Source organism: Mesitornis unicolor, unplaced genomic scaffold, assembly GCF_000695765.1.
Source record: "Mesitornis unicolor isolate BGI_N332 unplaced genomic scaffold, ASM69576v1 scaffold7231, whole genome shotgun sequence".
NCBI lineage: Eukaryota > Metazoa > Chordata > Aves > Mesitornithiformes > Mesitornithidae > Mesitornis > Mesitornis unicolor.
Window position 1 is genome coordinate 1 of NW_010164365.1, and position 12,350 is coordinate 12,350.

The following is a 12,350-nucleotide window of genomic DNA, read 5'->3' on the forward strand; positions in this document are numbered from 1 at the left end:
GGAAGAAGTCTCACATGCCTTAGTCTTCATGCTTTGCTGAACCTCATACTTACTATTAAGGAAAAACTGGTCAGGGTGGTGACCATAAGATGATGGAGTTCAGGATCTTTAGAGGATGGAGCAGAACAAAAAGCAGGACCACAACCTTGGACATCAAGAGAGCAGAATTTAGCCTCTTCGAGGCTCTGCTTGGAAGAACCCCATGGGTTACAGCCTTGGAGGAGAAAAGAGTCCATGAGAGCTGGGTTGATATTCAAGCATAACCTCCTCCAAGCTCAAGAGTGGTCTATCCCAACAATCAGGAAATGGAGGAAAGGTGGCAGGAGACCTGTATGGATGAGCAAGGAGGTCCTGACTAAACTCAGGCATAAGGAAGGCTGATGTACTCAATGCCTTCTTATGGTCAGACCTGTCTTCAGGAATCCCAGGCCCCTGAGACCGGAGGCAAAGTCTGGCGCGAGGAAGACTTACTCTTGGTAGAGGATCCAAATAAGGGACAGCTGAACAAACTGGACATAAGTCCATGGGACCTGATGGGTTGCACCCATGAGTGTGAGGGAACTGGCTGACATCACTGCAAGGCCAGTGTCAGTTATCTTTGAAAGATCATGAAGATAGGAGAGGTTCCTGAAGAGTGGAAGAAAGCTTATGTCATCTTCAGGAGGGGCAAGAAGGAAGATGTGGGGAGCTACAGGCCAGTCAGCCTCACCTCAGTTCCTGGAAGGTGATGTCTTTGTGTGGTTTTTTTTCTTCTTCATGCCTGCTTGGTCTCTGTGTGGCCTCTGTAGGAGGAGCCTTTGGTGGGGGTTGTTGTTCAAGCTTTTTGGGAGTCCCAGGCAGAATGACTTGGCTCACTCTCCCTTTTCAGAATGCTTGTTGACTTTTCAAACCCTTGTTCATGTGCCTGTTCCCTTGCCCACTGCTTCCATTTAAAAAAAGCCATACTGTGGGACTCTGTGTTCTCCACTCTGTTGTGCTTATACCTGTACCCACTACTTCACTTTTTTTTTGTTTACCAGATGTGTTGTGGATACCTGCTCCCTGGTTGACTGAGAGAGTCCAGTGGGTTGTGAAACTCTTTATTTTACACAACTCATATTGATTCTTTCTTAGTGTGACTCTTACTCTTGTGCCCTGTAATTCCGTTCTTCAGGTTGATGTCTACTGTGCTGCCATGGACTACAGAGTTTAGTGATAGGAACTACCTAGTTTGGAAACTTGTATGGCATGAGTCATCTTCTAATTCTCAAGTACAAAGTGAACTCTAAATGAGAGCTTAAATAAGATACTGATTGATTTAGTTCAAAAAGGGGGCTTTAGAAAGCTGTTCATACTTTCTACATGTGATAGTTTGTTACTGCTCATTTTGTTGATCTGTTCTATGATACTTTAAACTGATTAAGTGCAGAATCCCTTAAAGATTCCTCTAGTGCAAATATAAGTTAAAGAAACCCCCAAAAGATCTGTTTTCATTGCATTTTTTTACATAGTTCTATTTAAACCAATGGACTTGGGGCCATGAATTCTCCTGTATGCCTTTTTCATCAGTGTAGTAAGAGTAATTACTTTGTACGCCATTCATGAGATGTTCTTCAGACTTCATTCTTTGGTTTGCCGTGTTGTATTGCGATTAACTGAAGTTCTTCTCATGTCTACATGACCTCAGCTTTTTGAAAACTGCTTTACTATGTCTTGTATCCTCCTTGTTTATATAATTTAAAATATTTTGGATGTGATATTTTTTATCCTATGATGATGTCTCTATACAGTAGCTTAGTTTCTAGAAAGATTTTATTCTTAACTGCTTGTTTTAAGAAATACCTCAGTGTTCCCTAGTTGCCATGCTGAAACAATTGCAAATGTTGTAGGCTTGGTTTTTTGACTTCTCTTGCTTCTGCAAGGATGCTGAAATGAAGTCAGCTGAGGATCTTGACAGTATCTTGGCAAATCTGCTCCTATGTGCTCCTGAGAACCAGGTGAAGTTGCTTTCTCTTACGGCTTCCTGGATCAGCCACTCCATGGCACTTCCTACAGGTGCATGGAAATAGAGCTCTGGCTTACAGCTTGAGCTAGCTGAAACCTGTTGAATACTGTGTTTCCTGCCTTTTTGGTCTCCTGCAATGTCCCTGTTTTCTGTTGTAGCTCCTGGTCAATAATCACTGTGTAAATCAATGTTTCTGTATTCTGAATGCTACTTGCAGTGCACTTAACCTATTTTAAAACATCCAGAGTGTGGAGAAAGTGTAGCAAAAATTCAGAGCAGCAGCAGAATCTCTGACCAGGAGCAAATCTGGAAAAGATGAGAAGAAACCTGAGGTCTTGAAGTCACGAGTCCAAACAAAGATTTGTCTAGGAAGCAAATATTCAGCATTTCTTGCAACATGAAAACTAAAGGCATGAAATGAAGTTATCAAGCTGTAGGTCCTAATCCATGAGCTGTGCTTGTGTGATGCTTGCTGATGTTGTGGAAACCAAAAGCTAAAGAGATTTACAAAAGGATTAGGCAAATTAACAGTATTTGGTGACTACTGGTTTTTGGTGCCTGGAAGCAATTTTTGGCTCAGAATTTTATGTATTTTATTTTAATTTTTAGAAGCTGAGAGTGTATGTAAGAGAAGAGTCTTATGTTTGCCTTGTTCTCTATACGTTTTCCTTTCAGCATTTGCTATCTGCTGCTGCTCTTACTGGCTTACACTGGATGGACTGGCATAGGCTTCAAGGATGAGTTTGTCTCTTAGATGTGGGGAGCAGGACACAATGGGTTGTGGTAAGCCAAGCAAAAAGATGAGAAACAACAAGGGAAGGAAGGAATCTGAATTGATAGATGTCACTGTACTAGAAACCCAACTGAGTAGCAAGTGTAAAGTGATTAAAAAAGGGAGCAGGGAGAAGAGTGTCTGTGGAGTTAAAAAAAAAAAAAAAGGCAAGATCATGTGTAGTTTAAACAGAGGCACTTTTGGGACTGTACTTCTCTGGAGATTTTCAGAGAGTCAGGAGACTCTTAAGTTCCTTCCAGCAGAGCAGAGTTTGAGGGGTGACAGTTTCAGGAAACAGAAATGCAGAATTTCTGGGGTGAAGGCTGCTGTCAGTGACTATAACCTCTTGGGCTGGGGCTGTTGTCAGGTGTGTTACTCCAGGCTAGTTCAGCTGAGCTGGCACTGCTGACTTCCCTTGAGCCTGCTGCTCTGCTTGGTTCTCTCTCCTCCACTTGACCAGTGCTGAAAATAAACAAGTTCTATTTTATGATCTAGAAAGACCATCTTGAACTGTCCTCTGATTCAGTTTGATAATCTAAAATTTCTTAGTTAGAAAGGACTGGTTAACAGTGGCAAAAGAGCAGAGAAGAGGTTAACATGCTGCAGGAGAAAAATACATACTAAGCTACCACGACTGGTTGTGCCATGAATTAATCAGTCCTTTCTAATTAACCACAGCTTTGTTCTCTTCTGACCAACAGGTTCCAAAACAGCTTTCATCATGCAATTTTCAGCTCCATCTAGCTATATTCTCTCTAAACAGGAATTGCATTAAGTGTTTATTCACTGTTCAGAATACTGTTGTTTTGGTGGTGTTAAGCTCTGTATTGTCTGTAATGCCTCAAAAGAGAACTTTACTGCCTATTTTAAGTATCACAGCAGCAACACCTTTTTGTGATGGTATTCACAAAAACCTAGGGAAGATGGCTTTCTTCCTTTGGGCCTCGACATGCAATTCCAGTTTATGCCCTGGAGTACTGGGAAGGGATTTGTCCTTGTGTCCTGCACTGTGATTTAGTGTGTCTCTGAACCTACAGCAATAGAACCCCAAGTTCCCTGTAGATGTCCTAGGGCACGGATTTTAGCACATATAAGAGTTGAAGGTCTAAGAAAGGGCCAGCATTAGAGGAGTGTTGGAGATGCAGTACCTGCTGGTGCATAATCAGTGCTTGACCTGTGCACAATTGTGTGTTGTATTGCAATTTGCAAATACTGCATTTTCACTCAAGGATCATCCATAATGATCTATGATTTGTGATTCTATGATAATGAAATGCATTACAGCCTTAAAATCTCATATTTTTTTTTTTCCTCTCCTCCTTTCCTTGGTGCTGTGGAGTGCTGTATGAAAGAGTTCAGCATACTTACGGTACATTTCTTTGTAGAACTTGCTAAATTTTGTAACTGATAGGGTTATGTTGGCTTGTGCCATAGGCAGCCTTTGACTATCACCTCTTGAGGGGGAGGAAAAACCAAACCAACAACAGAAAAATCACACAAAACCCCAGACTCAAAACCTAAGTTGAATGAAGCTTGAAGTAATTAATTATTTAAAGAAAAGAAGTAATATTGCATAGACAGCCAAGTAGTTTCTGATATGTGGTATGCTTGTAAACTAAGGCTTCTCAGCCCTCATGCTGTTATATTTCAGTTAATTTCAGAAGTTTTATGAGAATATCGTCTATCTGGAACTTAATTATATCCTGACTGCTTGTAATCAGTCTTTTTGAAGACCAGATGGTTGAGTCTGTCATTGGTGCCACTCTGATGTTGAAATAGGCACTCCTAGGAATAGCAGTTTGCTTTCTTATTTCTACATTTTATGCTTTTGTTATGAAATTTCTCTTCCTAAAGTTGGCACATTCTGCTTTTGGCTCTTCTCATTCCCCCAGTTGCTCCGTTTCTGAATTTACGTTATTAACAGTTGTTCTGGTATCCTTTCATAGAAGTAATCTTATACTGTCTTGACACTTCAGCTATCTGATACACCTTTCAAATAATCTTGCATTCTCAAAAAAAGAAAGATGTGGGAGACTTTGAAGTGCTTTGCTGCAATCTGAACAGCTGATTGTGTAATATATGGAGTTGGGTTGGGGAGAGATCTGTAGATCCTTATCCGCTGAGATGGAGAGCAGGAGTGGAAGCTCATCTCTGAACAGTTCACATTTCAGTAGTTCACTTAGTTTCATATTCATGTTTAGCTTTGTAGTAGAAGAGCAGCAGAGTAAAATCGGGCGTTGGACCTGTATTGCGCAAAATAAGTCTTCAAGTGATTAAAAAAAATCTCCCAGAGCAGCAGCATGGGAAATAAGAGCAAATAATTTAAGATATGATTGAAGGGTTGTACTGATCTGCTTCAGTTTATCTCTTTGGATGATCTGCACGCTTCAAACAGCATGTTTTATGTCCCACTGGGAATAAAAATTAAGTCTTGTCTTTGGGACTAGATCCCATCTAATTGTAGGTGCATATTAATTAAAAATCTTCACTATAGATTATTCTTAACAGAAATCATGTAATACACCCTTTTTTCAAAGAAAGCTGTGATGCTGTGTTTCAGTTCTTTGATAGTCTTTGGAATGTTCTCATATCTAAATCCTTTTTTCCCCTTAGGTGAGTGGAATCAAGAGTCTCTATGAGTCTGAACTGGCAGATGCTCGAAGAGCTCTGGATGAAACGGCCAAAGAGAGGGCTAGATTACAGATCGAAATAGGGAAACTGAGAGCGGAACTTGAGGAGTTCAATAAAAGGTAAGGAAAGTCTTGCATGATATGTTTGGGGTTTTAACCTATTTTTAATTAAAAATTTTTTACCTATTTTTAATTAAAATAGGTAATATTTGCAGTGGGAGTAGTACTTTCTGATACTCCTTAAAATGCCTTTTGGATGCATTGCAGGTCAATGAGAAGACACAGGCTTGCCAGAGGGAAATTCCTCAGCTTGTTGGTACAGCTAGTCAGAGCAGATAATCTGACCAGTATATACACCAATATATCTGTAGTTATAAAATTAATATACTGTGATTTGAGCAATTTGGACATCTCAAGGCTGAAACAATTGTCTGTGGCCACTTCTGTCCTGTTGTTCGTCTCCTTAATGTGAGCATGCACATGTGCAGCTGCTTGGCGAACTGGGTTGAGAAACTGCTCTGAATTAAAATTGGCCCATCCAAGGAAGGTTGATTTTTTAAGATATTGTCACTTTTATTGTCTGGTTCACTGTGTTGACTGATGGAAGAAATGAGGGGAAAAGGCTGGCCCTGAGCAATTTGGGAACATGGAAGCAGCGTTGCCTTGAAAACACATGGAGCCACAATGTAAATGTGCTGGAAAAAGGCCTGTACATTACATTTTAAAAAACTGCTGTTCAGTCTGCATCAAATTAGCCTAATAAACTGGCTACTGAAGCCAAATGGAATCCATTATTTCTATTCCCACTAGGGAGTTCTTTTTAATCATACTGTTTAGCAGTTGAAACTTAATTTTGCCACCACATACATTAATATTAATTATTTTTTTTGCTTCTGATTGAATTTTGGTACCTATTTTAGTAGATAAGATTTGGGAGTTACAGATTTTTCCTGAGCATGTAAATAGGTACATCATCTGTACATGAACATAGTTGGCCATAAAATTGCTTTTAATCCAGCAGTGCCAGTAGAGGCTTATTGGAAATCTTCCATGTCCCTTCATTTGCATCTTAGTGGTCATAAAAAGAATGAAGTGTTTCCTTCCCTTGTTTTTTTTTTTTTGGGTAGTGAGTTGATTTACGATGAAGTATTTCTTGTTTTCTCTGTGAAGTTTGCTGTATGACTGAATTTTCATTTTCTGTGCTGAGCCCTCTCATTAAGGTCAGCCATCAGAGAGATTTTGTGGACTTTGCCCCTAAAATAGCTGTAGAATTATGATATACTGTAGTGTAAGCAGCTCTATTTGAGTAAGTCACTGCAAAGCCTATTGAACTGGGTGCACAGTCCATACCAGAAGATACGCCTGCATATGATCAGACAACCTGTTTGCTAAAATTTATGGACTTAGTTTGCTAGGCCTCTGTTAACCATAAAAAAACCCCTGTGGTAACTAGGTCAGATGTAAACCCCTCAAATTAAGTGAGGTGAACACCACCCAGCGCTACTGCGATGTTCCTGTGGGGACTGATTTCCCTCTTGGAAGCCTTAGGCCAGCAGTCTTGGCATTTATTTCAGAGAATACATTTTGCATGGCAGTCCGCATTGCATGGCCATCGAGGCTGTCTCTTGTCTCAGTGATAGATGCCAAGCAAGTGGAGTATTTGCTAAAGCAAACTCCAAAAGAGAGCAGCCTCAGTAACTTGAAATTCAGTTCATCTCTCCTGTTCTGCAAGATGCTTATTTCTGTATTTTGATTAAGGTATCCTTGTCAGGAGTATCTTCACCTGGCAGCTGAAGAGAATCACTGCCAATTGATTTCAGTTCTTTAGGCTTTTGATAGCACTAAGAGATTTTACAAGTATCTTGTTGTAGAATGTTGTGTGTTTAAAGTGATGGAGATGCTACTTTTCCCTTGGGTCACCTCCCTTGCCCTTTGTTTGGACAACTGAGTTGCCCCTTACCAGTCACTTCAATGGCTGGTTAATTCTACCAGACTAATTTCAAAGTTTGTTTGTTTTCTGCGATAGTCTAAATATGAGGAAAATACACCTGGTTCTCTGGTTTTCTGTGTTCTTGCAGTTCATAGGAGTAGAAGTTAATTCTCCCTTGGCTTGAAAGGTTCTTCTACCAGATTTTCAGTCCCTTGAGACATTCATAACACACTTTGGGTATTCTTAGGGCATGGAGCTTGGTTCATATGGAAAGGTGTGCTTGTGATGTGACCAGATTTTAAATGTGATTTTTGCAAATGTAGCTTTTAAAGTATCTTTGTAGTGTCCACTTGACACCTAGCTCATGACTGAAGTCCTCCCTGCCTGTCCTGACAGTCAAACGGTGCTTCTCACAGGCCAAGCTTGTCTCAGTGCTTTTGAGAACTGTCAATTGTGTGTCAAGCACACTGCTCAGCTTGGTGTTGTCTACAGGCTTGCTAAGGGTGCGCTACATCCCACTGTCTGTGTCAGTGATGAAGGCATTAAACACCCCTGAGGGACACCACTTGTCACTGATTTCCATCTGGACATCAAGCCGTTGACCACTACCCTCTGTGTGCAACAATCCAACCAATTCCTCCTTCACCAAACAGTCCAGCATTCAAATCCATCTGTCTTCAATTTAGAGAGAACGTGCAACAATCCAACCAATTCCTCCTTCACCGAACAGTCCAGCCTTCAAATCCATCTGTCTTCAATTTAGAGAGAAGGATGTTGTGGGGCACCATGTCAAAGGCCTTACAGAAGTCCAGACAGATGACATCCGTAGCTCTTCCCTTGTCCACTGGTGTAGTCACCCCGTCGTAGAAGGTCACTAGGTTGGTCAGACAGGACTTGCCCTTGGTGAAGCCGTGCTGGCTCTCGTGTCACTCCCTGTCCTCATGTGCCTTATCAGAGCTTCTGGGAGGGTCTGTTCCGTGATCTTCCCAGACACAAAGATGAGGCTGGCAGGTCGGGAGGTTGGGGTTGGAACAAGATAATCTTGAAGGTCCCTTCCAACCCGGACCATTCTGTGATTCTGTGTACTTTACAACATGAATAATGCGTATGTGTTTGTACCATTAGTACCTTGAGAACATAACTCATGAAGTTAGTATTTTTTCCATTGAATCAAGTTTATTACTAGGTTCATAAAGCAGTTGGACAGTTTTGCTTTATAAAAAGTGAAATATCTTTAGGATGTTCTAACACTGTTTATATGACACAAGGCACAGCTTAACTGTTAAGTTTAAAGATGTTTTTATTATGAATAGGGACATACTTATAAATCTAGAATTAAAATACTTTTGTAAAAACAAATTCTTATACCATTCTGAAGCATGTATGGTTCTTTCCTATGTTATTTAACAGCTTCCAGTGATTGTGTGCATCTTTAGCTGTTTGACAAAACCTGTGACAGCTTGGGGTGGGAGGAGGTGAGTGTAGGAGGTATATTTAATGTTAATATTTAATTTACTAGTGAGATGAACAACATTTTTGCTTTGGAGCAGCACCTTCCCACAGGAAAACTGAACCAGACCTGGTGTAGTGATCAGGGTGCATTCAGTCACAGCAGAGGTAACTTTGGCCTGGTTAAGTCCCATCCTGATGTTCATGAAGTGTCTCTTCATATCTTCACCAATGTCACAGGTCTCCAGGTCAAGCAAAGCCTAGGGGTAGATATATGTAGGCCTCATGTAGCTGCTCCTTTCGAGTAGTCTTCTTGAGCTGCAAGCTCCCAGCTCCAAATTGTGTGACTGTTGCTGTAGCTTCTTCTGCCTGCTACCCCGCATGGTCGCTGAAATACTCCCCTTGAGCAACCTTGGCTGCTTTCTGGAAAAAAGAGCTCTAGAGGGTTATGCTGGTGTCCTTCAGAGAACATGGGCACATCTCAACAGATGCATTGACTGCCCTTCAACTTCCAGACCCCTAAACGCAGGTTGCATCTTTGTAAAGCCTCCGTCAGTTTTTTGTGTGAAGACAATAAACCAAGCTGAAATTACAAATGCAAATAAAAATATGAATGAAAGCAGCTTGGAGTGTCTTCCAGCATCAGTGTTCGTGAAGGAGCAGAAGTTACTCGTCGCTGCCAGGAATTCTTTATGGTGCCCTGTCGAGCTGTGCATTGAACACTTCTGTTTGTTCCCATCTCCCTGGGGAATGCTCGTGTGAGGAAGCTCTGGGCTGTGTAAGCCTACGCTGCTGCTCGTGCTCGGTGTGAAGTGGTGCGGCACAGACAGAAGGTTTCCAGATCAGATTGCCCGTGGCACACGCACAGTGGCTTGTTCTACGACGTGACTCGTGCGATGCGTGTCTGGAGAGTCTGTTTTGAAGGCTTTCGGGTTGCTGCTAAATAACCATCTTTTAAGTGAAGTCATGTTTTGTCTGTATGCCTCCTGCAGGCTGCTGAGCTTGAAGACACTGCACATATGTTACAGAATAGGATTCACAGTGACAGATTGGACCAATGATTAAGAAAAATTGGTTACTATTAAAGGAAAACAAATTAAGAGATATCACACCAAGGAGTGCAGAGAGAACACAAGCCTTATAGCTACGGAGTATCACAAAATAAGGGTGTTGATTTACTGTGTAGTTAGAAAAAGACGTACATCTTGCTCAAGCATGTGAAAAAATACTGCCTGTAGGGCGCACCAGTACCCCATAAAGCAGAATTTTTGTAAAATAATTCTGGGCATTGCGTTTTGTTAGGGTTATGGGCAAATTAGAAATTCAAGCAGACAGTACAAGTAATCAGGAGTTTGGGGATTTTAGGATTTAGGATTGGGGCTGGGCCACAAGGTTTGTATAATCTAGAGTAGTAGTTTTCAGCTTTTTTTCCCTTTGCAAATGTTATGTTTTTTTCCATGTTTGGAGTTGCAGACCAAGTACAGAGCTTTTTAAAGCCTACAGGTAGTAAGATTCCTCTTCAGAGTTACTTCTGTGAGCCCTTAAAAGCAGCTTACTGACCCCAGACTGAAAACTACGGCTCTATTGAAGAGAAGTTCTAAGATGGTTTAAGAGAAAAAGACAAAAAGCTGTTCCCTCCACTCTTTGTGGTGTGAGACTAGAATAGCAAGCTTACTTCATGTAACAAAACATAATGAATGACACACCTAGAGAAGCTGCAGAAAGTCAGGATGTTAGAGGAGAAGGTAAGCAAACACTTGATGGGCAGGATGAAGATGACCTTGATGTTTTCTGTGAGTTGGATATAACAGCTCAAATAATTGTGCTAATAATAACATATAAAGTTACCTGAGTTGCTTTGCTCATCATGAATGCTGCTGAAGAAGTATTGGTTTACTCTTGAAAGGTGACCACATTTTCATAGTGGACTACTTTATTACTTTGTGTGGGAATTCATCCTACGAAATGGGCTTGGCCACCTCAAGTATGGAACACGGGGAATGCTCATGGGCCTCTTTGGGGATGCATGTGCTCTGCATCTTAGGAGCTGTAGTCCAGAGTGATAGATGTCAGCAATTAAATGTGCTGTGCAGCAGCGAGGTGAAAAAGTACACCTTGTGTGTAAAGCAGCTTTGTCGACCTTTAGCTGTCAGAGTTGCCTTCTTGTTTTTCCCTTGCCTGCCTATCACATATGTTCTTTATTAGGCAATGCATTTACAACACATTGGTACAAGATGTGAGTTTTAGGAGATGTTCATGGTTATTTTTATTAGCTGCATTCGCAGGTTACTCGAGGAGTCACCCAGTGGTAGCTAATCCCTAATAAATGCATACAATAACAAAATATCTGTACTTGTAACCAAGACATGCTCAATGTGTGTGCGCACCCGTGTATAAATACAATTAACTGTTGGGTTTTTTTCAGCTACAAGAAGAAAGATGCAGACTTGTCTGTGGCTCAGGGTCGCATTAAGGATCTCGAAGTGCTGTTCCATAGAAGTGAAGCAGAACTCAATACTGTCCTGAATGAGAAACGCAGTCTGGAAGCAGAGGTGGCCGATTTGCGTGCCCAACTTGCTAAGGTACGGCAGCGAGTGCTTCCTTGCTTTAGCACAGGAGAGGCTGTGTGTTGTAAAATTGGTTGGTTTTTTGTTTTTTGTTTTTTTCAGTTAGTTTATAGTCTGAACATTGATCCAGCTCACTTACTGAACCTTTGCCTCCACCTCTTGGACAGAAAACTAAATCGTAAAAAATCTCTGTAAAACAACAAAAACAACATGGTGTTTTAGAAATGTTGCTAGTCAGAAGCTTTTATTTTTTAATTTCTGGTGTTTCTGTATTAATGAGATATCAGATTATAATTTTAAACTTATGCTAAAGTACCCAGTGGGACTACGCTAGCAAGAAAAGCATGCTACTTATTGGGCTCAAGGACGTAATAATCCTATACTCCATTATCATACTGTATTGAAATAATCCTACACTTTAAATAACTGGTCTACAAATATGAAGGCTTGTTTTAAATATTCATAAGCACACACTCATTTTCTTTTTTGTTGTTTCTTTCTGGAATATCAGTGGCTTGACATTAGATTTCTTGTTGTGACTGATCAGTCCAAAGATGTCAAGTGAAGATCCTAAAGGGATTATGGATGGAAAATGGGGATCTAGGCAAAATTAAATCTTTATCTTTAAAATTCTTTACTAGGCTGAAGATGGTCATGCTGTGGCTAAGAAGCAGTTGGAGAAGGAGACTCTCATGCGTGTGGACCTGGAGAATCGGTGCCAGAGCTTGCAAGAGGATCTGGATTTCAGGAAGAATGTGTTTGAGGAGGTATTATGAACCTAGTAATCTCACCATAGTCTGAGGTTAATGTAGCTTTTATTCAAAACTAACTAGTCCAGGTAGGGAAAATCAGTATTATCCTTGCTAGAATTTGATTTAGTAATAAAATAGTTAAATGTTTTGCAAGAGTTACGTGGTAAATCAGTGGTGGAGCTGTCATGAGAGCCAAGTGACAAGGCTGTTGTTCTGTGGGCAAGTGAACTACTGCAGCAGCTGACTGCTGTGGGAAAGGGAAGGCC

The 12,350-nt window shown here is 40.9% G+C and overlaps 1 protein-coding gene across 1 annotated transcript; it reads left to right on the forward strand.

Moving 5' to 3' along the window:
- Positions 1-5,369: 5,369 nt before the first annotated feature.
- Positions 5,370-12,099, forward strand: LOC104548298 (lamin-B2-like; the record flags this gene model as incomplete). The annotated part of the gene is made up of 3 exons (XM_010194283.1): positions 5,370-5,506; positions 11,191-11,347; positions 11,974-12,099. Coding segments are annotated over 3 exons (420 nt in total), but the record flags the coding sequence as incomplete, so codon positions are not given.
- Between the last annotated feature and the right edge of the window lie 251 nt (positions 12,100-12,350).